This window comes from Crinia signifera, chromosome 3 (genome assembly GCF_055691185.1).
Source record: "Crinia signifera chromosome 3, ASM5569118v1, whole genome shotgun sequence".
NCBI lineage: Eukaryota > Metazoa > Chordata > Amphibia > Anura > Myobatrachidae > Crinia > Crinia signifera.
Window position 1 is genome coordinate 73,141,318 of NC_139219.1, and position 21,025 is coordinate 73,162,342.

A 21,025-nucleotide genomic window follows, 5' to 3' on the forward strand; every position below is an offset into this window, starting at 1 on the left:
CAGGAGTATCCTTCACAAAGGCCGGCACCACAATCGGCTGGTTGATGTGGAAAGCCGATACCGATTTGGCAAGAAGGAGAGGCTAGAACAGAGCTCCGCTCTGTCAGCATGGAATACCAAAAATGGTGGTCGGCACGAGCTCCAAGATCCGAGACCTTTCTGGCTGAGGCCAGGGCCAGGAGGAGAACCGTTTTCCATGTAAGGTACTTTAGATCCACCTCTTCTAATGGCTCATAAAATGCCGTTTGTAGGAACCCAAGGACCAGATCAAAGTCCCAGGGAGCCGTAGGAGGACGGAAATGAGGTTGCAGCCGCAATACTCCCTGGAAAAAGGGTAAGTTCCTCTGGCAAGAGAACAAATCGTTTTTGAAAGGAGATTGACAATGCTGAGACCTGCACCTTCAGGGTACCGCAGCTAAGCCTGCCTGCAAAAAGAGAAGAAGTCTTGCCTTCTTAAAAAGGGTAGTGGAAACACCACGTTCCTCACACCAAGACACATAAGCCCGCCAGATGCGGTGGTAATGTTTTGAGGTAACGTCCTTTCTGGCCTTCATCATGGTAGGGATAACCGCCTTTGAAATTCCTGCGCGCCTTAGGATGGACCTTTCAGCAGCCACGCCATCAAATTAAGATGACCTAAGTCCGGAAAGAGGAAAGGCCCTTGACTGAGCAGAGGCCATGGTCTGTTGATTAGCAGAGACGTGAGGATGGTGTACCGCAACTTGCGAGGCCAATACGGAGCTATCAGTAGGACCGTGACCTTCTCCCTCCGGATCCGCTGCAGTACCCGAGGTACAGATGGAGTACGGGCCATCCTTGCTGGTGGATCGCCAGAATGTCCCCGCTGGCGATCCACCAGCAGCCTCGCCAATGAACATACTGAGACGCGCGTGCGTCTCCGCCTCAGGGAGACGGACAGGGTTAGGGGGGGGGGGCGGGCAGGCGTCGGGGACCCGGGGGAACGGATGGAAGCGCCGTCGGAAGGGGACGCGCGCTCCTCTTGTGCGCGTGCGTCCCCTTCTCGCCATCGATATGGCGCTGGCGGGGGATGGCGGCTGGCGTCGCCAGCGCCATCCCCTGCAAGGATGGCCCGTACTCCATCTGTAGCAGTGGGAATGGAGGGAAGATGTAAACAAAGTGGAACGGCCAAGGGGCTACCAGAGCGTTCACTCCTACTGCCTGTGGATCCTTTGTCCAAGCGAAGTACAGGGGCAACTGGTAATTGTGGCGAGACACCATGACGTCCACCTGAGGACAACCCCACCAGCGAATCAGGCGTTGAAACACTTGCGGATGAAGACACCATTCTTCTTGGTGTACTTAGGAAGTCGACCTCCCAATTGTCCACGCCGGGTATGAAGATTGCAGAAATGGCCAACGCTTGAGCTTGGGCCCAGATCAGGATTCGACTTACCTCCTTCATGGCTGCACAACTGCGCGTGCCGTCCTGCTTGTTGATATAGGTAACAGCCGTGGAGTTGTCGGACTGTACCCTGGTGGGATGAGCCTGCAAAAGAGCATAATATACTGCTCTGAGCTCCAGTACATTTATCGATAAGAGAGACTCCTGTGGAGTCCAACGTCCCTAGAACTGGCAATCCAGGGTGACTGCTCCCCAACCGCGAAGGCTGGCATCTGTGGTGAGCAGTATCCAATTCCAGATGCTGAATCTCTTCCATTCTCTGAGGTTGCTTGAGTTCAGCCACCACAGTAGAGAGTGTCATGCCCGCACAGACAGCCTCACTCTGTGGTGCAGGTGTAGCTGAAAGCCTGACCACTGCCGGAGTAGGCAACGTTGGAACGGTCTCGACCGGAACCAACTGTATTGGAGCGCCTCGAAAGAGGCAACCATTTTCCCAATAGCCTGGTGCATGTGTGTACAGACAGCTGCCGGGTAAGGAGTACCAGGCTAATTAAGGCCTGGAGGGACTGTATCTTGTCGTCCGGCAGAGCTGCATCCAAGATCAACCCCAGAAACTGTAGCTGTTGTGAGGGCTGAAGCTGAAATGATATCCCCTGGAACATGCTGCGAGCAGGAGGAGGAGGGGCTGTGGAAGGGAGGAAAGTGGACTTTCTTGCTGTGGCCTGAGAGATCCACTTGTCAAGTTCGGGCCCAAACAAAACATCTCCTGCAAAGGGGAGGGACTCAACAGCCTGCTTGGACTCCGCATCAGCTGGCCACTGGCTGAGCCAGAGTGATCTGCTTGCTGAAATAGAGAGTGCAGAGATGTGGTTTCCTATGATGCAGGATACATCGTTAGAGGCCTCCACCATATAGGCTGAAGCTTCAAGAATGTGTTCTGCCAATTGCAAAAGGCCCTCTACATCAGCACCTTGATTTAGGTCCGTAACAATCTGAGCATCCCAAACCCCCATTTCCTTGTTCACCCAGCATCCGACTTGAGCCGGACGCTGTACTACACTAGCCGCTGTATAAATGGACTTAAGCATAAGCTCTAGCTTGCGGTCCGAGGCATCTCGGAGAGTTGTGGCCCCTGGTACCAGTAGAATTGTCTTTTTAGACAGACGGGTGAGAGAAGGGTCAACCACCGGGGGCGTTTCCACCTTTTTTTCTGCCTTCAGCAGCCAAGGGGTTCGATGCCAACAGCCTGTAAGAAATTTTGAATTTCTTGTCAGGATTTGTTGGGACCTGCATTTGGAGGGCATGCAGGTTCCTGTGGTGCCACCAGGAGGATTTAGGGGTAACTCCTGATAGGCTGGCTCTTAACTTAGATATATTGGTAAGTGCTGTTACCATGTCTTACAGTAGACAATTCAATGGCCCAGATTGGGCGCAGTTATCATGTAGTGTAGGACTTCTGGTATCAGAGAAGCCTTGACGAGGCCCGGAAGCTTATCATATCTTTTGCAAAATATATGTAACTAAGATCTGTGAATGACCCTCTATTATGTTGGTTTTTCAAATCTCATTACTAATGCCCTTTGGTGTGCTGGGGGTTAAATCCCCCTCCCTTGTAGCACCTGGGGGCATTACTAGTTTGATTGAGCAGCTCTCACCACTGTTTTTATCAGGGGTTTCCATGCCAACACCATGTGCTCATCTAATTTCTCAGAAGGAGGAAAAGATGCTGCCCGTTTTGTTTTTTTTACCAAAAAGGGAGGGACGACTGGGAGCAGCAGCTCCGTCATCAATGTCCAGAGCTAACTTTACCATTTCAATAAGATCATCTAATCCCTGGGTGTTCAGGCTCCTGGGGTAGTAAAGCTAGTTGCTCTTCAGCGTCTAGAGTAGCATACTCGCCCTCCTCTAGGTCTGGCATGTCCTCATCCGTATCAGTGTCTAAAACCTGCGTAAGCAGTCTTTTTAACATGGGGGGCTGAGAATCTTGTGCTCTGGCCCCGAGAGTGGGCTGGACCATTTCTGGGGTCAAGGCTTTTGTTAAACCTTCCACAGCCAGAGTTAAATCTCTCTGCTGTGTTCTGGAGGTTTTTCTGTCCTTCTGTGAGGCTGAAAGCTCTACCCTCAGCAGTTTTGTATTACACTTCTTGCACAAATTTTTGGAGCTTCCTCCTGCCATATTAACTGTGATTGAAATACAGTGTGTGTGTCTATATATATATATATGTGTCTATATATATATATATTTATTAAGTTAAATATATCAAGTTAAAAACTGTTCACACATACAAGATGATAGTACAGAGATAACCAGGGTGAAACACTGGACAGGAGAGCCAGTAAAAGTAGGTAGAAGCTGCCACAGGCTAACAACAGCACTATGGTATAGATCAGGGGGCACTATAGCCTAATTTGCATACAGCCCAATCTGTCTCACCAAGCTCTAACCCCACTGTCTGCTCACAGAACCTCGGGGAGCTGTAGCAGATATGGACACCGGGAGAAGAGTGCTGTTCTTGCGTCCGGAGACTGTCACAGCATGGCGAGCCTCCTGGAAGCCTGCAGCTGCGTCCTGATTCATAAAATGGGCGCCCGCTGTTCTAGTCACACTGGGGAGAAGCTGGGGCCATTGGGAACCTGCCATGCGGTAGCTCCCTCTCCCTTTAATGGCGCCATGTTTAAAACGGGACCCTGCTTTACCGCCATCTTTTTAGAAACTGACCTCCGCGGCTAACGGAAGGGGGGGGGGGGGGGGGAATCAGGCCTACACACGAGTTGCCGTGCTGGCCGGAGGCGGTAGGGGAGGGAGGGACGGTGGTCTCTGCAGCCAGGGACCGGGGCGCAAGCCGAACGTAGCTGCGGCTGGGTCCCCGTCCCCCCCCACGGGCAACTCCCACATTGCAGACAGGCAGCAGCATGACCCTGCCTGTCTGTCCTCTGTGCAAATCTTGTAAATTTTTAAGCTATAACATTATGCCCTGGAGCAAGCCAGAGTGTGACCAGCTCCCATGAGGGCACATTCTAAGACTGCCTAGGAGGGGAAGTAGAAGGGGAGGAGTTGGCCACACTCATTTAAATTTAAAGTGCCATTGACCCTGTAGTCACCCTTCTATTCCCACTGTTACTCCAGTGACACCTAGTGGATGGAGGAGAAATAAAGACTACTACCTTCCTAAGCTCCTTAGACTTCCCTCTGGTGAGCAGGCTCTTCTTCTGGATATCTCTCAGCTACTATCTGTGTGGTAAGAGCCCCACAGGCACTCACTTGAATGCATTTCAGTACAATCAGAAGTTGCCGAAGTACTTCTCTTGGAAGCTCATCTGGTGGCTCGGTGGGCATTCCACCTAATGTACATCATCCTCCCCGATTTCTCTCATTCTGTGCATTCTCAGCCAATTCAACTTGTTTTGTCTTCACCAGTGATAGAAGCGGCATAATGTTTGAAATTGTGCAATGTATATGCAAGATAAAAGAAACCACCTTTCTGCTTCAGATGCACGTTAGCTAGCAGCCGGCCACCACTGGTTCGTTTAGTGCTGAAGACTGTCCTAACCATTACGTTGTATTTGCACCAGCTGTCAATCACCTGCAATTTATATGGCTGGTAACATGCGGGTCTGTATACGTAAATTCTGTGCATAGGTCCTCTCTGACCTTAGTCTATTATAGGTCACATCTTCTCTGCAATTCTGCATATTAGTTTTAATGACGGTATATGCAGTACAGAAATAGGTGTAGTACATCTAGCTGTGTGTGTGGAATGGAAGAGAACTTAACCAACAATAGTATTTAGGGTTAAACTGTATACAGGGCATGCAGTAAGGTAAACACAGGCATAATGCTGAGATATAGCAGTCATATGCATGGTCTCATCATCTATATATATATATATATATATATATATATATATATATATATATATATATATATATATATATATATATATATATATATATATATATGTCTAGTGTCTGTGCGACTCCAAAACACTGCCATCTGTTTGCAATAAGTGAAACTACAGTACATCTACTAGCTTTTGAAGAATTTGCTTCGAGTAGGCTTATGAGTATGTATACATTCTCTGTATGGGTGAGGAACTCTGGCACTTCTGTTCAGTATAGTAGCTAAACAGATACCTGCCCATTTGCAATAGTGTATAAAAGGTCTGGTGGTGGGGATATCAGTGTGTTAAGTACCACTTATGAGACTGCATGGAAAGCTCTCTCTCCCAGTAAAATCATTTTCTGTACTATAGCTCTACCTCTCATTATGCATGACACACCAACGGGATGCAGTCACTAGGTCTACAACAGGTTCTCATAGTTGGTGACAGTGACCTGGAAAACGGGAACTGTGTGAGGACAGTGTTTGAGAACCAGTAGTCTACAAGCATTAGGGTGACATGAGTTTTTCACTTTTTTTTTTTCATAAAAGGTGGTTTTTCATACTTTACTATCCAAGTGAGCATAGAGTGAGATTATAATAGTGTCCTGAGCATAGCATGGCAAGTGCAGCGAGCCATGTAAGGGGACGCGGTACACTTATACAGTGTCCATGTCAACATAGACACCAAAAAAAAAAAGAAAAAACAGCATGTCACCATTGACCAAGTGACTGTCAACCCTATGACCCCATACCTTACACAAACAGATAATATAAACCATTAAACCATTAACGTTCTGACATAAATACAGGTCTACATGTACTTATAAATAATCCATTTATTTTGAATACATTTTTTTTCCTGTTTAATAATTTTACAACAGATTTATTATAATTCAGCTCCAAGATAGAAGACGGTCATTGGACATGTAATTATATATCAGGATGTGCGGTAAGTACCCTGAAGCTTTGTGGGTACCGGACAGTCATTCCGCCAGTACAGCATATTACAAACACACTAATTTGTACAAGAGTACAATAACTTATTCAACCAATGGATTATTCTGGACTTAAAACACATGGACAGCTACAATCCATGTGTATGTAAACATTAAGTGCTTTAAATAAGAAATATGTGGAGCTATGAAAACTAGTGCTGACCAACTAAACAAGTAATTATTATAGATGCACTAGCCTGACGGCAGCAATATTTTAATTTGATACTATACAATTTACCATTTTAGTTAACTCTGGTTCTCTCCATCCATTGGGCCTAAATGTAACAACCTCAAAGTTACCAAAGGTACAGGATTTTGAGAGTCTGCCCACTTCTTTTTATCAAGCCGTGATCATTTCCAAAGCAGAACCAGGTTGGTTTTGCCTTGCAAATGATTGTTGCTTTAAAAAAAGGTTTTAACAAAAATGGGCATAACCGCACAAAATACTGCACCTTCAGCACTTACAGGCAGTTACATTTTTACCTATAGTTCTTTACAGTAAGAATATGGTTTTCCAAATGCATCTGATAATATAGTGACCTCCACCATCATTTAATGTGCTATGTGAAGTGCATAGAATGAGATGAAAAAGAGCAGTTGTGTTGAGGTTCTGGGTTTCGTGTTAGAGGAGTGTAGAAAACCTTGCCTGTGAAATTAACAAACAATGTGGGAAAGCCATTTTGTACATTACTCATGAGGATAGAGCCTAGCCCCTCCCACAATATGTCAGTCTCCACAAGTCTTCTCCGGAAAATAATTAGATCAAGTCTTGTGAAGGATTTGCTTTTTATCCAGTCTGGGCCTTTCATTTGAGGTCTTCATATAATTATTCATTTTTTTTTAACATTGATTGTGTTTTAATAAAAGAATTGCATTATAAAAATAAATATTCTTATTAGAAAAAAAAAAAAAAAAACATCATTGAATAGCGGCAGTGGGGAGCTAGTGATTCTCTACACAAACCATTGCTACCTTTCCTTCCTATTCATGTTCCCAATATAAAACATACAATACTAAGCTGCTGTATGGTATGTTGGGTTTTCAATATACAGGTCATCAGGTGAAAGATTTAAAATATCCTCCATTGGTGGGCCTTCATCCTCTGGTGGTATCTCTGCCTCAAACATGCGTTGTAACAAGGCATCCACGGTCCTGTACCCTGAAATACAATGGAAAACACATGTAATATATTTCATAGTAATCTCAATTTTAAATTTATATGGCTAATGCACTAAAATCGAATGGGGCCTACACACGGGGAGATGTGATTATGAGCATTCTGAGCAGCACACAGCGCTGCATAGTGATGTGCTGCTGAGCGATTTGTCAGGGCTAGTGTTCCCTAGTGGGAACATTGGCCCTGGCTATTAATATCTGCGCACGATAGCAACACGCAGCGCCCCTACACATCAACCGACGTAGGGGCATTTTCTAAGCGATCTAGTGAGATCATTTAAAAAATGCCTGTATATCACCATATGTATAGGCCCCTTAAGGATATCACTGCTCAAATATTTTAACAGGTACTTCCTTATCTTTGTGGCCACCGCTATGTCAGTTACGTTAGCCACTACTTAACTGCTACGTAACCATTGTCCCCTCGCGGGCTTGCTTCACTTGCCACGCTTCGGGCTCAGTGGCTCACTCCGCTTGCCACAACTTTACTAAAGGTAATAGATGGTGGTGTGGTCAACAGGAGGGTGGCGTAGACACAGGGTGGTGGTGCACAAAGACAGTACGTAAGTTCCGTAGCATAAGCAGTGGCCGCAAAGATGAGGAAGTACCCTTTAACGATGTTCTATTTAGCATTATCCTGCAATTGGGCATTTTGACTCCTAACTAGCAGAATATCCCGAAAACACTAATTGGGGTGGATGCTAACATCTTTACTATCGAAATCTCTTTTTATACAGGGAGATCTTTATCAGGTAGTGAACATTATAAATATATCTGCATTCGTTGGTTATAAGTAGGTACAGTGCACTCACCCCTCTATTTCATGAATCCATTCTATAGCTAAGCCAATATTAATGATAATGCAGCTATGAATTAACTAGGCCCTAAAAAATATGATTAGGGCATCCAAGGGAACTATTGTTTGAGCTGTTCCCAACATGTGTAAATAACAGGTGCATTTAATAGTGTACCCATCAGGATATTTAACAAAAATAAAAATACACTTCTATGGTAAAACAATATATAAAAACAAAAACACCCCACTTACGTTTTGAAGCTATTCTAAACATCAATCCTCTCTGGTTCACTTCCCCAAATGCACCAAGATCGTTTTCACAGTGTTCCATGTTGTCTACTAAATTTCCAGAAGGAAGATCTCCCCTTTGTAATGAATACCACAGTAAGATCAGTAACAAAAAGCAACAATTATGAGCCAATTTAGCTGGATGTCCCATCACAATTAAAGTAAGTGCTGAGCCACTCTTCACCTCTCTGGATACCTCCCACTTGAACGAATTGATCCCTTAATGCAATTACAGTAGCTCAGCTCAAACTGAATGGAATTGTAAAAAAATAGTATAATAAGGGGTGGGGAGTGTAGTATACATCCTTCTAGATGTCTGCACCACCATGATTCATACCTTATACTACAGAAGTAAACCAATAACAACAATTAATAAAATATGCAATTTCTAGATAAATGGATAAATAGATTACTATACTTCTACATGTGAAAAAAGTTGCTGAAGAAGCTTCTAGTGGGACAGAGCACGGACGGTGTAGTGGTTAGAATTACAGCCTTACAGCACTGATGTCATATGTTCTATTCCCACCATGGTCCTAACTGTGATTGCGTGGGTTTCCTCCCACATTCCAAAAATATAATTGTAGGTTAATTGTCTCCCAACAAAAATTAAACCTATAATGTGTGTCTGTGTGTGTGCATGTGGTAGGGAATATAGATTATAAGCTCCACTGGGGCAGGGACTGATGTGAAAGTTCAATTATTCTCTGTCAAGTGCTGCGGAATGTGTGTGCACTATATAAGTAATATTAAATAATATACAATACAAGCCATACATATGTTTTATCACCATATAGTTATATGGAGATAACACAAAGTGAATTGGAGGAACATAAAGTTGACTAATGACAATGAAGTGTAAATCGTAAACAAATTAATCAGTTGGTTTGTACAGGTATCTGGAATAATAAAAAAGTGTCAAAAATCATCATGTTAGTTGTGTACACTTTTTGCCACCTTCCCTACTCACACGTCACTTACTCTTGTACTGCCATCCCCAGCTCCTGGATCTTCTTTTCAATTGCAGTTTCAACTTCACTCTTTTCCAGTGAATACTCCACAAAAAAGGCTTCCAAAATAAATGCTACAAAAATGCTATAAAACAAAAACATCAGTTCTGGAGAAAAAAGAACAATGAGAAGAAAAAGTAGAAGGAAAACAAGGAAGAGAGGCACTTTATGCAACGCTTATATTATTCAAATAGAAGCAAGCGCTAGAAGGAGCTATTTATATAAAAGTGAATTAACAAGGATTGGTAAAGATAGACTGTTTTATATATTGTTTTTATTGAAAATGTTATCAATTTATGTCGGTGCTGTGATAGATGAAACGGTACTCTTTACTTAGTGCGGCGCCCGTCGCGGGCATCGCGGGTACATTAATGTATGGCCGCGACGCGACCGACGCGATGCCCGCGATTTCCCATTGAAACCAATGTTAAACAGGGAAATCGTGTCGGTCGCGTCGCGGCCGCACATAAATGCACCCGCGATGCCCGCGACGCGATGCTCACGATTTCCCATAGGGAACAATGTTAAAAGTCGCGATGGACCCGATTTTAGTGTTAAATGGCTCAATCAACCCGATTTGGCCATAGGAATCAATGTTAAATGGGCCACAGAGCCCATTAACCCTTAAATGTCCCCCCAAATTTTTAACGCCACCCCACGATCCACGCCAACCCGAAGCGTGGCGAGCGCAGCGAGCCCGCGAGGGGCGGCGGTACGCGTCCTCCGACCTTTTCATGCCCTACTATCCACGTCGGCGTGGTGTGAGAATATAATAGTGTGGCGAGCGCAGCGAGCCACCGAGCCCGAAGCGTGGCGAGCGCAGCGAGCCCCGCGAGGGGACGCGGATACCTTCACAGGTAGACGCGTCCCCTCGCGGGCTTCACAGGTGTCCGTGGCGACCCGGACACCTGTGAAGCCCGCGAGGGGACGCGTCTACCTGTGAAGGTATCCGCGTCCCCTCGCGGGGCTCGCTGCGCTCGCCACGCTTCGGGCTCGGTGGCTCGCTGCGCTCGCCACACTATTATATTCTCACACCACGCCGACGTGGATAGTAGGGCATGAAAAGGTCGGAGGACGCGTACCGCCGCCCCTCGCGGGCTCGCTGCGCTCGCCACGCTTCGGGTTGGCGTGGATCGTGGGGTGGCGTTAAAAATTTGGGGGGACATTTAACGGTTCATTGGCCCTATTTGGGCTGTGTGGCCCATTTTACATTGATTTATATGCCAAAATCGGGTCCATTGAGGCATTTAAGTGTAAAATCGCGGTCAATCAGGCTTTTTAACATTGTTCCCTATGGGAAAATCGCGGTGATCGCGGTCATCGCGGGCATCGCGACCATCCAATTTTACCCGCGATGCCCGCGATTACCGCGATCACCGCGATTTTTACCCGCGATGACCACGATTTTGATCGGCGGCGCCGTTCTAAGTAAAGAGTACCGATGAAACCATGCTTGCTTTCTTTCCCATTACTAAGAAGGAATCGCACTCAGTGCCCAAGTGAACATGTTATTTTAAGAGATATCTATGGAATGCGTTGCCCATATAGATACATGGGAAAATCTCATCCACTTCCAAAAGCAATAGTAACATGCTGTCCTCACAATGCACACACATCTAGAATTGTTAGATGTATGTATGTTTGGTGGGTTTGAATAACTGAACATAACTTTTTTTTTTCTTTTTTAAATTGGAGATTTGGTCAAGATCAGTCTTTTGCTGTGTACACACTTCGATTATTTGGACTATATAGTTCGAAAAGGACACTGAATTGAACATTGTTAGCTGCCTTTAATGCAGATTCGATCCCAATGCACGTGCCCCGCGTATTTTTTTTGCCCGTTTGGCTGGTGTCTATTTAATATCTCTGCCAAAATCTATCAAAACTAAATGTCTTAAGTCCCATACACACATATCGTCCACTGGCTGGATTGAACAGTGCGTGCGCCCTTTTAGAATCCCCTTTCTGAGCGATATCTTTTACATTATCCCCTATTGTGTATGGGGCTTCACTATAGGCTACAATACTTCTTTAAATAAACCTCATTATGAAGCTGCAACATTGTGACAGCGCAAATTATTTCATCTGTCTTGGTAACGTTGTATAGGCCAAACTTCTTAATGAAAGGAGGTTTAACTGGAAAGCAGGGCATTATGGGAAGGAGACCGATAAGTAGGCACAATGTGTCACAGGTGCTTTTTTTTCTGTCTGGTTGGCAAGTGAGTTCCATTGTGTTTAATGTGTTTCGCCTACTTAAGATCACCAGTTATCATTCCGGAGTGTTATTAACAAATTTACATTCTGCATAAGCATTCCTTAGTGTAAAACTCACTTGATGATCATAATCACAATCACCACGTGGAAAGTGATGAAATAAAGTTTGGCTTCCGGGCGGGTTACCAGAGAGAACCCAGTAGCGAGAAGTAGTATGTTAAGAAAAGAAAAAACTGAACTTAATTACAATATGTGCACACATCAAAGTGGTACAATAAACAAATCACAACTATCCACCCCATATTTCTGTCAGTCCGCCCTGCATGGTGATTATACAAATCTTTACAAGTACTCCACTACAGATTTCCAAAATCATCCATTTGACAAACTATAGAAAGGATTATATATAATTTAAGACCATTTTGTTAGTTGAATCCTTTATACCAGGCATTCCCAACCACGGTCCTCAAGGCACACCAACAGTGCAGGTTTTAGTGATATCCAGGCTTCAGCACAGATGGTTTAATCAGAATCCCTCAGATACTAATTAAGTCACCCTCAGATACTAATTAAGTCACCTGTGTTCAAGCCTGGATATCTATAAAACCTGCAAGGTGTGCCTTGAGGACCGTGGTTGGGAATACCTGCTTTATACCATGCTACTCATTGACCCCCCCAACAACAGCGCTCAGAGTGTTGGAAGAACTGGTCTGCACAGGGAACGAACTACCATCCCCCAAAACACAAAAAGGGGTGATATTTTTTTTAGGAGCAACTCTTTGGTAGACTATTGCATGAACATATGGATTAAAAAAAAAAATAGCATATATAATGTATCCAATATTATGAAATTTCAATCATCAAAGTCATCCACACACAAACCAGGTTAGGTAGAACAGGGGTGACAACACCGGTCCTCAAGATCTACCAACAGTCCGGGTGACATTTAATGAGATGTGAAAATGTGATTTGTGCGATTTTTAGGCAAAAAACAGCCGAAATCGCCCTTTTTCCGGAATTCGCATATTTAATGAATTCGAGAGGAAGTGCCCCGGGCTTCAGCCCTGGATGGGTGAAGCCTGGGGGGGGGACCCCTTTACTGGGGGGTCCCCACTCCTCCAGGTACCCCGTCCAAGGCTGACCAGCCACGGCGCTCATGTTTCGGCCGGTAGACCTTATGTAAAAAAGTGTCCCTCGGCTGTGGCATGACACCACGGGCCCCCCAGATTTTTTGTCCCCCGTATTTTTGGAACCAGGTCCGGCTCAATGAGCCCGTGGCTGGTTATGCTCAGGAGGGGGGACCTCACGCCATAAAAAAAAAAAAAAAAAAAATTTTCAGGACTAAAAATCGCCCATTATTGCACCATATCGCAATTTTTGCCCGGAATACGCAGCTCATTAAATATGTGAATTTGCAGCAAAAAATGCGATTTTAAAAAGTGCGATAATGGGCGATTTTGAAAAGTTACTAAAACTCTCATCCTATTAAATGTCACCTTTCATGTTTTCAAGACCACCTGTGGATCTGTAGAATGTGTTGGTTAGCAATGAATGCAGCATGTTTGAAAATGTGAGTAAATAATGACTGCAGCATCTAGGTGATCTAGAAAACGTGAACTGTTGGTAGCACTCGAAGACTGGTTTGGCCACCCCTGAGGTAGAATATCTCACACAAAGTGTGTTTTGTAATTGAAGAATTATTTCTATCATATAACTTTCCAGTGTACTGAAAACATTATTTTGTTCAGTCAGATCAAAATTGTATTGTGTATGAAGCAATCACAAGTTCTGTAACTTATTTTAATTGCATCGTAAGTGGTTTAAAAATGGACTGTAACTGTAATTTCAATTGAACAGTACAGTGATGCAACTGTTCATCATGAAAAAATAACTGAATGTGTCTAGCTAATAAGTCTGGTCAGACAAGATTTCAGAACGAGGAACTGGGAGGAGGGGGTTAGGGCTTCGGGCTCCTTTCATGACGTGTGATATTGGAGGATTCTGCATGGGTGTTTGACAAAAACATAGAAACATCGAATTTGACGGCAGATAAGAACCACTTGGCTCATATTTGCCTCTACCACATCGGATGGGAGCTGTTCCAGTTATCCACTACCCTTTCACATGTGAGGTGAGCTGGAAAACATGAACTGTTGGTAGCGCTAGAGGACTAGAGTTGGCTACCCCTGCTCTAATGTATTTATATGAGTGGGGGTAAGGCAGCAATTTAATTTTTTTTGTATTATCCAGAGTGTGTATGGATTTGGTAGGAAAGTCCACCTACTGAGTAATATACAATATGAATAAAAAAAACTATCATTTTCTGTAGGCTTTAGGATATTATGCATATAGTCTGATTACGGCAGACATGGTTTGTTAAGGAATAGGAGTTCTATTTACTAAATGCACTGGAGCAATGTGTACACGGACGATATGCCGGACAAAAGGACAACATATCGTACCATGTGTTTACATCAGAACAATGTAATGAAGAGTAGAGCCAATTGGCTGGTACTTTATCGCCCTCCACTGCTTAGTAAATAGACCCCTAATTCATGGGAACTATAGTAGCTTTTATTGTTACTCTAAGCCGAAGCTGTATATAGAATTTACACCAGTTCTATCTCCTCCCTCACAACAGATACATGCTGAGGGAACCCCATTTTCTATCATTTAAAGGATATCATGCCACTGGTTGACCACAGTCAGTTCCACTAGTACAATGAAAGCTGAACCCATGTCATTGAAGTTATTCCTACAGTATTTGCCTCTGGCAAAGGCAGAGTCCCGCAAGGCTTCTGCGCCACACTCCTGGGCGTAAGGGTGAGTAGAATTCTCAGGAAAGAAACGGATTTTGTTCTTGAAAATTTCCATTCCGACGATGGCAAAAACGTAGTATATCGCCTAAGAGGAGGAATGCAGGTTTATGGGAATATACTGTAGCTTAACAGATATTTATGTATACTTAGCCGGCTCATCTCATCATCATTGCCGTACGGACTATGACACAATCAACATACTACTGTAGGGCAGGCAAAGAACAAAATATCTATTGTAGTGTAGAAAGCTCAGCAAACTATGGTATTGAGTAGCATCAATTTAAGCAAAACAAAAAACAAAAGATTTAAAAAATAAAACTTTAGATTCATACGATCACAGAAGGGCATTTTATGTATAGAGGGTTAAGCCAAAATGCTAGAATGATGGCTTTAAGACCAGCATAACTGATTTCCTAGTCCGCTCTTCTAGGTGCCCCTAATCATCTGCCTTAACTACAGCTTTCAGACCAACTTTTGAATCCTCCACTTTTTAAGTAAAAACATATTGCTTAAACACAAACATACTTAAAAACAGAATACCTACTAATATAATACCACAGAATGTGAACATAGTGGGAAGGATGTTTATCAATGTATTCATGATGACCCGAAACCTGCAAGACAGTGTAAACACTATAAAAAGCTATTTTAAGTGCAAAATAAATAATGGAAATGATAACAATGAGCATTACAGCAAGATTTCTTCTACCCCAAAACAAAAATAATCTTATTTTTTGTGTCTATGGGACAGAGAATATAGATTCCAAGTGCTACTGGTGCAGGGACTGATGGGAATGACTGATATACTCTCCGCAACGGGGCCCTGTGTAATGTATGCATTATAACTTATATTTATTATTGATATTCTAATTAACATCATCACATGAAATAGGTTATTTTGCAGTACATCTCCAGGACATGTATAATGCAATAGACTAAACCAGGACAGTCTTCTTACAGAACATGTAAATCTGTCTATTGGTATTTTTTATAAATCTATTATAAGTGCAATATGCATATTGCAAAAATGGGAAACTGATAAAATGTTATCTATGAAACAGTTTTTGTTTGGCCCTATTACTACATCCATTTAAATGTTCATATTGTGTAATCCTTTCTTAGTGCCAGCACAAAACATAGGCATAATGGTGTGTTGTTAACCCTTTTAGTGCCAAGTGAATTATATAGGACATTATATATATTTTGGTACTTGTGTATTATCACGGCGCCCATCGCATCGCATCACATACCACTAATTAAGGTATGCGATGGGACCCGATTTTCGGGTCCAAAGACCCGCACTGTACAATAAAATATTGCATCGCATGCCATTAAAATGGCATGCAATGCGATTTTAAATTGTACAAGCACCCTGATGGGTGATTACTATGTTAAATGCACCCCCATTGTTAACGCCACCCCCACTATCAACTCCAACCTGAAGCGTGGCTAGCGGCGGCGGTACGCGCCCGCCGACCTTTTCATACCCCCACTATCCACGTCAGCGTGGAGTTGAATATAGATAGTGCCCGAAGCGTGTCGAGCGTAGCGAGCCCCGCGAGGGTACGCGGATTACACGTGAAGTAATCCGCGTCTGCTCGCCACGCTTCGGGCTCGGTGGCTCGCTGCGCTCGCAACACTATCTAAAATCAACTCCACGCGACATGGATAGTGGGGGTATGAAAAGGTCGGAGGACGCGTACCGCTGCGCTCGCCGCACTTCGGGTTGGCGTTGATAGTGGGGGTGGCGTTAACAATGGGGGTGCATTTAACAGAGTAATCACCCATCAGGGTGCCTGTACAATTAAAAATCGATGCGATAATACACAAGTACCTATATTTTTTGCACAACATTTTTTATTTGAATTTGTATAACAAATGTGAGTGACACTGGCATTTTTAGCGGATCATTTGAACATCTTTCACAGAGATGTTGGCACTCAAAGGGTTAAACAGAAGGTGGGATGAAATGGCTGTAGGAATGGGTAAAATTATAAAGCAGTGTTATAAAAGCTGAACACTGTGCTATAATCTTGTCATTTCAAAAGTCTTGCGATGCCCTAAATCAGTGGTTCCCAACCCTGGTCCTCAAGTACCCCCAACAGTGCACGTTTTCCAGGTCACCCGGCAGGTGCACTCTTTATTCAGGCACCTTTGAAAAGATCCACAGGTGGAGCTAATTATAGCACTTGTGATTCTGTGTGGAGACCTGCAAAACATGCACTGTTGGGGGTACTTGAGGACCAGGGTTGGCAACCACTGCCCTAAATAGATGACTTCTTCTACAACACAAAGATGAACTGCTCCTGTAATAGGAACTAATTAAAGAGAGCGCATGTAAACCAGTTCAAGTAAATTTATTGTAAAAATATTAATTAAAATACATTTAGTATCAATAAAACACATCTAATATAAATTCTTGAGCCCTTAAGCCAGGGGTTCCCAATCTTTTTCGAATCATGGCACCTTAGAGTATCAGAATTTTTCCACGGCACCCCTAGGCCCCCCAAATAATATATAAAATTAGGTAGATTGGGTTTATATATGCTTCTTAGGTTCAGTTATGTGGCAAAGGACATGATTTCCTTCTGATTGTACACATATTTATGATTGGCAACCACCAGCACTGGATTTGTCCATAAATAATTGACCATAAATAATTTCAATTGGTCCTGGACCAACAACCCGGGGCACCCCTGCAAGTGTCCCGAGGCACCCCAGGGAGCCACGGCACACAGTTTGGGAACCACTGCCTTAAGCATTGTCCGTTTATGCAAACATTTTATTTGTAATGTCCAGAATCATAAATATATGCAAGTCTGGGTTTCTTCAAAGATTATATTATAGCCACTTCTCAGTGGGTTAATTTGTATCCATTAAAGTGCCTGTACTTGAATTGATTTGTTTCAAGAATGTTAAAATAACGTCACTTGTAATATACCCTCTAGGTCTTGTCTGGAATTATGCGGGCACTAATGTCCCAGGCACCGTCTGCATAAAGCGGTCTTCGGCGCCACATGTCAGAAGTCTGACGGGCACCGGATCCGATTTTGTTCTCTAGAAGCCGCCTGCAGTGCGCAGCATCAGCGCCGCACGTTGGTCTCACCATGGATGCTGGATGGTGGTATGGACAAAGTTCCGCTGCCTGATGAATGGTATGGCGTGGGTGCTGCAAATGGTGCAATCAGACCTGCATGTTCCTGTGGGTATTTGGAAGGGTGGCAGATACAGACCTGGACAGCTCAAAGGGATAGGCTCAGTCCTTGACGCGTTTCCCAGTCATACAAATCTGACGGTTTCCTCAGGTGTAAAGGCCCCCATACATTAGGCAGCTCCCCGGGCGGCTCACATACAATTTGGCACTTGATGTGCCATTTTTTACATGTGATAAATCGCATGCGATATATCACATGTAAAAAAAAACAACAGGGAGCTGCAGGGCGGTGAGGATCAGACGGGAGAGCATCGGCGGTAGTGGGGACAGGCAGCAGCGGGGGGGGGGGCGGGTGCTGGTGACAGTGATGTGTGTGTGTGCCGCAGCGGGCGGACAGCAGCAGGGGGGGGGTTGCCGGTGAGAGTGGGGCAGGCGGCGGTGATATGTGTGTGTGTCGCAGCGGGCGGACGAGCAGCGGCTATTACAACTTTGAAATAACATGTCAAATTACTGTCCGGTATTTGATTGGCTGAGATAGAGCACTCTCAGCCAATCAGCGGCCTCCTTCCCAGCAGAAGCCGGACAGTCATTTGACAATGTTATTTCAAAGTTGTAATAGCCGCTGCTCGCCCCACTGTCACCGGCACATGCCCGATACTGCGGCGCACACACATATCACCGCCTGATCTGATGCGCACGGGACCGCGCATCGGATCAGATCAAATGTCACACGCATACGATTTTGGGCTGATTTCTCACAATTTATCTGCCCAAGTGCTGAAATCGCGTGGAATCGGCCCAAAATCGCATAGTTTATGGGGGCCTTAACTTGTATGATGGAGAAACGCGTCAAGGACTGAGCTACAAGTACATTAGTGCCCGCTTAATTCCAAACAAGACCTTAAGGGTACATTACAATTGGCGTTATTTTAACATTCTTGAAACAAATCAATTCAAGTACAGGCACTTTAATGGATACAAATTAACCCATTGAGAAGTGGCTATAATCTGTCCTTTGAAGAAACCCAGACTTGCATATATTTATGATTCTGGACATTACAAATAAAATGTTTATATAAATGGACAATGCTCAAGAATTTATATCTGATGTGTTTTATTGATACTAAATGTATTTTAATTGTTGATATTTTTACAATAAATTTACTTGAACTGGTATACATACGCTCTCTTTAATTAGTTACATTTTCTTGATTATTGACCTTCAGTGTCATTTTCTGGGAGCGGCACATTTATACCAGACACAAGCACGCCTTAATTATTATTTGTGATACATATAGAGAGACTAATTAGCTAACTGATATATATTTTTTGCGCCTGATTTGTTTATAATTACTCCTGTAATAACTGCATGCAAGTTTAATCAGCCAGAGTCACCATATATCAAATATACAGGGGGGAATTATACAGTGAAGACACATTCCCAAAAATGGGCACTCAGGCCCTTATTCAGATCTGATCTTAGTACAATTTTGTTCTCAAAATGGGCAAAACCATGTGCACTGCAGGTGGGGCAGATGTAACATGTGCAGAGAGTATTAAATTTGAGTAGGGTGTGTTGAAACTGAAATTTAAATTGCAGTATAAAAATAATGCAGCCAGTATTTACCCTGCACAGAAACAAAATAACTCACACAAATCTAACGCTCTCTGCACATGTTACATCTGCCCCACCTGCAGTGCACATGGTTTTGCCCATTTTGAGAACAAATTTGTACTGGGATCAGATCTGAATAAGGGCCTCAGAGTTTTGGCTGCCAGAGAACACAGCTGTAATACCTCTGAATGCTGTCAATGATCCTGATGAGTCGGAGAACTCTGAGAATGAAGACAATGTCTAAGACCTGTTGGCTGTTGTACTGACTCACTGTGTAGAAATAAAATGACACTGAAATCAGTTTATGTCACACTACAATCTTCCAACCAATGTATACAATGGCTAGACTGCCATTGCCGGCTTCCCAAAGAAGTTTAATCAATCTAAATGCATTAGCTCTGTTCTATTACTCTTTGACAGTGAATATTGTTCATTTTCAGTTCAATTTACACTTGCTCCTTTCCATTCATGCGTTCTTGTGTAAATGTCAGACTTCAACTGAATTCGGTGCACCACCCACACACTTGCCATGAACTAATTACTACATACAGCAGACATACTATACCTGAACTCAGCAATGTATTGACTGTTGTAGCAATTAGAGCTGCGATGATAATAAAGGTGTCAAACCTGACAAATTAAAGGAAATTAAAAGTTCGCATAAGAACACAAAATTGAAAAGGAATACAAAAGCCATGCATTTTCGGCAATAAAAAGACAACAGAGGCTAGCAGAGCTGCTGGGGTCACTACGACAAGGCATCTTGTGATACATGGTGCAGGGCTGAAACTAGAATTTCTTTCTATCACCCTATTCAAGGCAATAATTATGTGCCCCCCCCCCCCCCCCCCAAAAAAAAGGTCACATTACACCACACAAAAGTACCCCTTATTCATTCTACACCTCACAGATGTACCCCTTATTCACACGAAACCACACAGTAGTAGCCTTTATAATGTCCTCAGTTAGTGACCAGTACAAACAGTGCCCCTGGGATGAGACTGAACAGAAAATTATAGGTACAACGGCATCAGTCACTCACCCAGGAGGACAGCTCGCTCCAGTTCTCAGGCCGCAGAGTGGCCCCTGATCATGGCAGCGGTCATCGCTCACTGGGCACAGAGCTCCTATCAGTGGCCACTTTTTCAAGGGTGCAATGCCTTATGGGATTTGTAGTTTACTTTTACTGCATATAGTCTGAGCAGAAAAAGAAACTACAAAACCCTTGCCACTCTTCCTTATGCAGATGGCCTGGTGCTGTATGTGATTGCCACAACACCTCCAATCTGACAACTGTTTCCGGTGCACCCATAGCTTCATATCCTAGTTGCAGCCATGCATTGCATGTTGAGGCTAGATGTATGCATACACATCTGTCAGACAACAATGATAAATCATATTTCTGAAATCTGCATATTGTGATGGACAAAGGGTCAAAATTTCAAATTAATATGTAAAGTAGGGATTGAGCTGTAAATCAAAAACTATGAGGCACAGAAACACACAATGTACATGGGCCTGTAGCTACGTGGCAGTTCCAAGCATATTAAAATGTATTTAATTTCTGACAAGAGACAACAAACAGACTGGGGTTCCACTAAAGCTGCAATTTCCCGCCCATTACCATAACCAGAAGCTATACTTTGCCCCAATAATAAGCCACAGCTCAGAGCAGAATTGTCCGTCTTGTTTCAAACATAGTGGGAATGTTG

At 43.7% G+C, this 21,025-nt stretch overlaps 1 protein-coding gene across 2 annotated transcripts in view; it reads right to left on the reverse strand.

Moving 5' to 3' along the window:
* Positions 1–6,102: 6,102 nt before the first annotated feature.
* The window catches only part of LOC146063548 (two pore channel protein 2-like), a 52,117-nt gene continuing 37,194 nt past the window's right edge, over positions 6,103–21,025 (reverse strand). The window contains exons 12-19 of one of the 2 annotated variants that reach the window (XM_083176009.1): positions 19,879–19,943; positions 19,496–19,583; positions 15,089–15,158; positions 14,410–14,629; positions 11,844–11,934; positions 9,483–9,596; positions 8,466–8,578; positions 6,103–7,400 (exon numbers count right to left, since the gene is read on the reverse strand). In XM_083176009.1, the coding sequence (XP_083032135.1) occupies positions 7,255–7,400; positions 8,466–8,578; positions 9,483–9,596; positions 11,844–11,934; positions 14,410–14,629; positions 15,089–15,158; positions 19,496–19,583; positions 19,879–19,943 (907 nt within the window). In that variant the 3' untranslated portion in view covers positions 6,103–7,254. Of the gene's footprint in view, positions 7,401–8,465; positions 8,579–9,482; positions 9,597–11,843; positions 11,935–14,409; positions 14,630–15,088; positions 15,159–19,495; positions 19,584–19,878; positions 19,944–21,025 lie in introns of those variants that run through there. The other variant, XR_014471611.1, reaches the window with a different exon arrangement.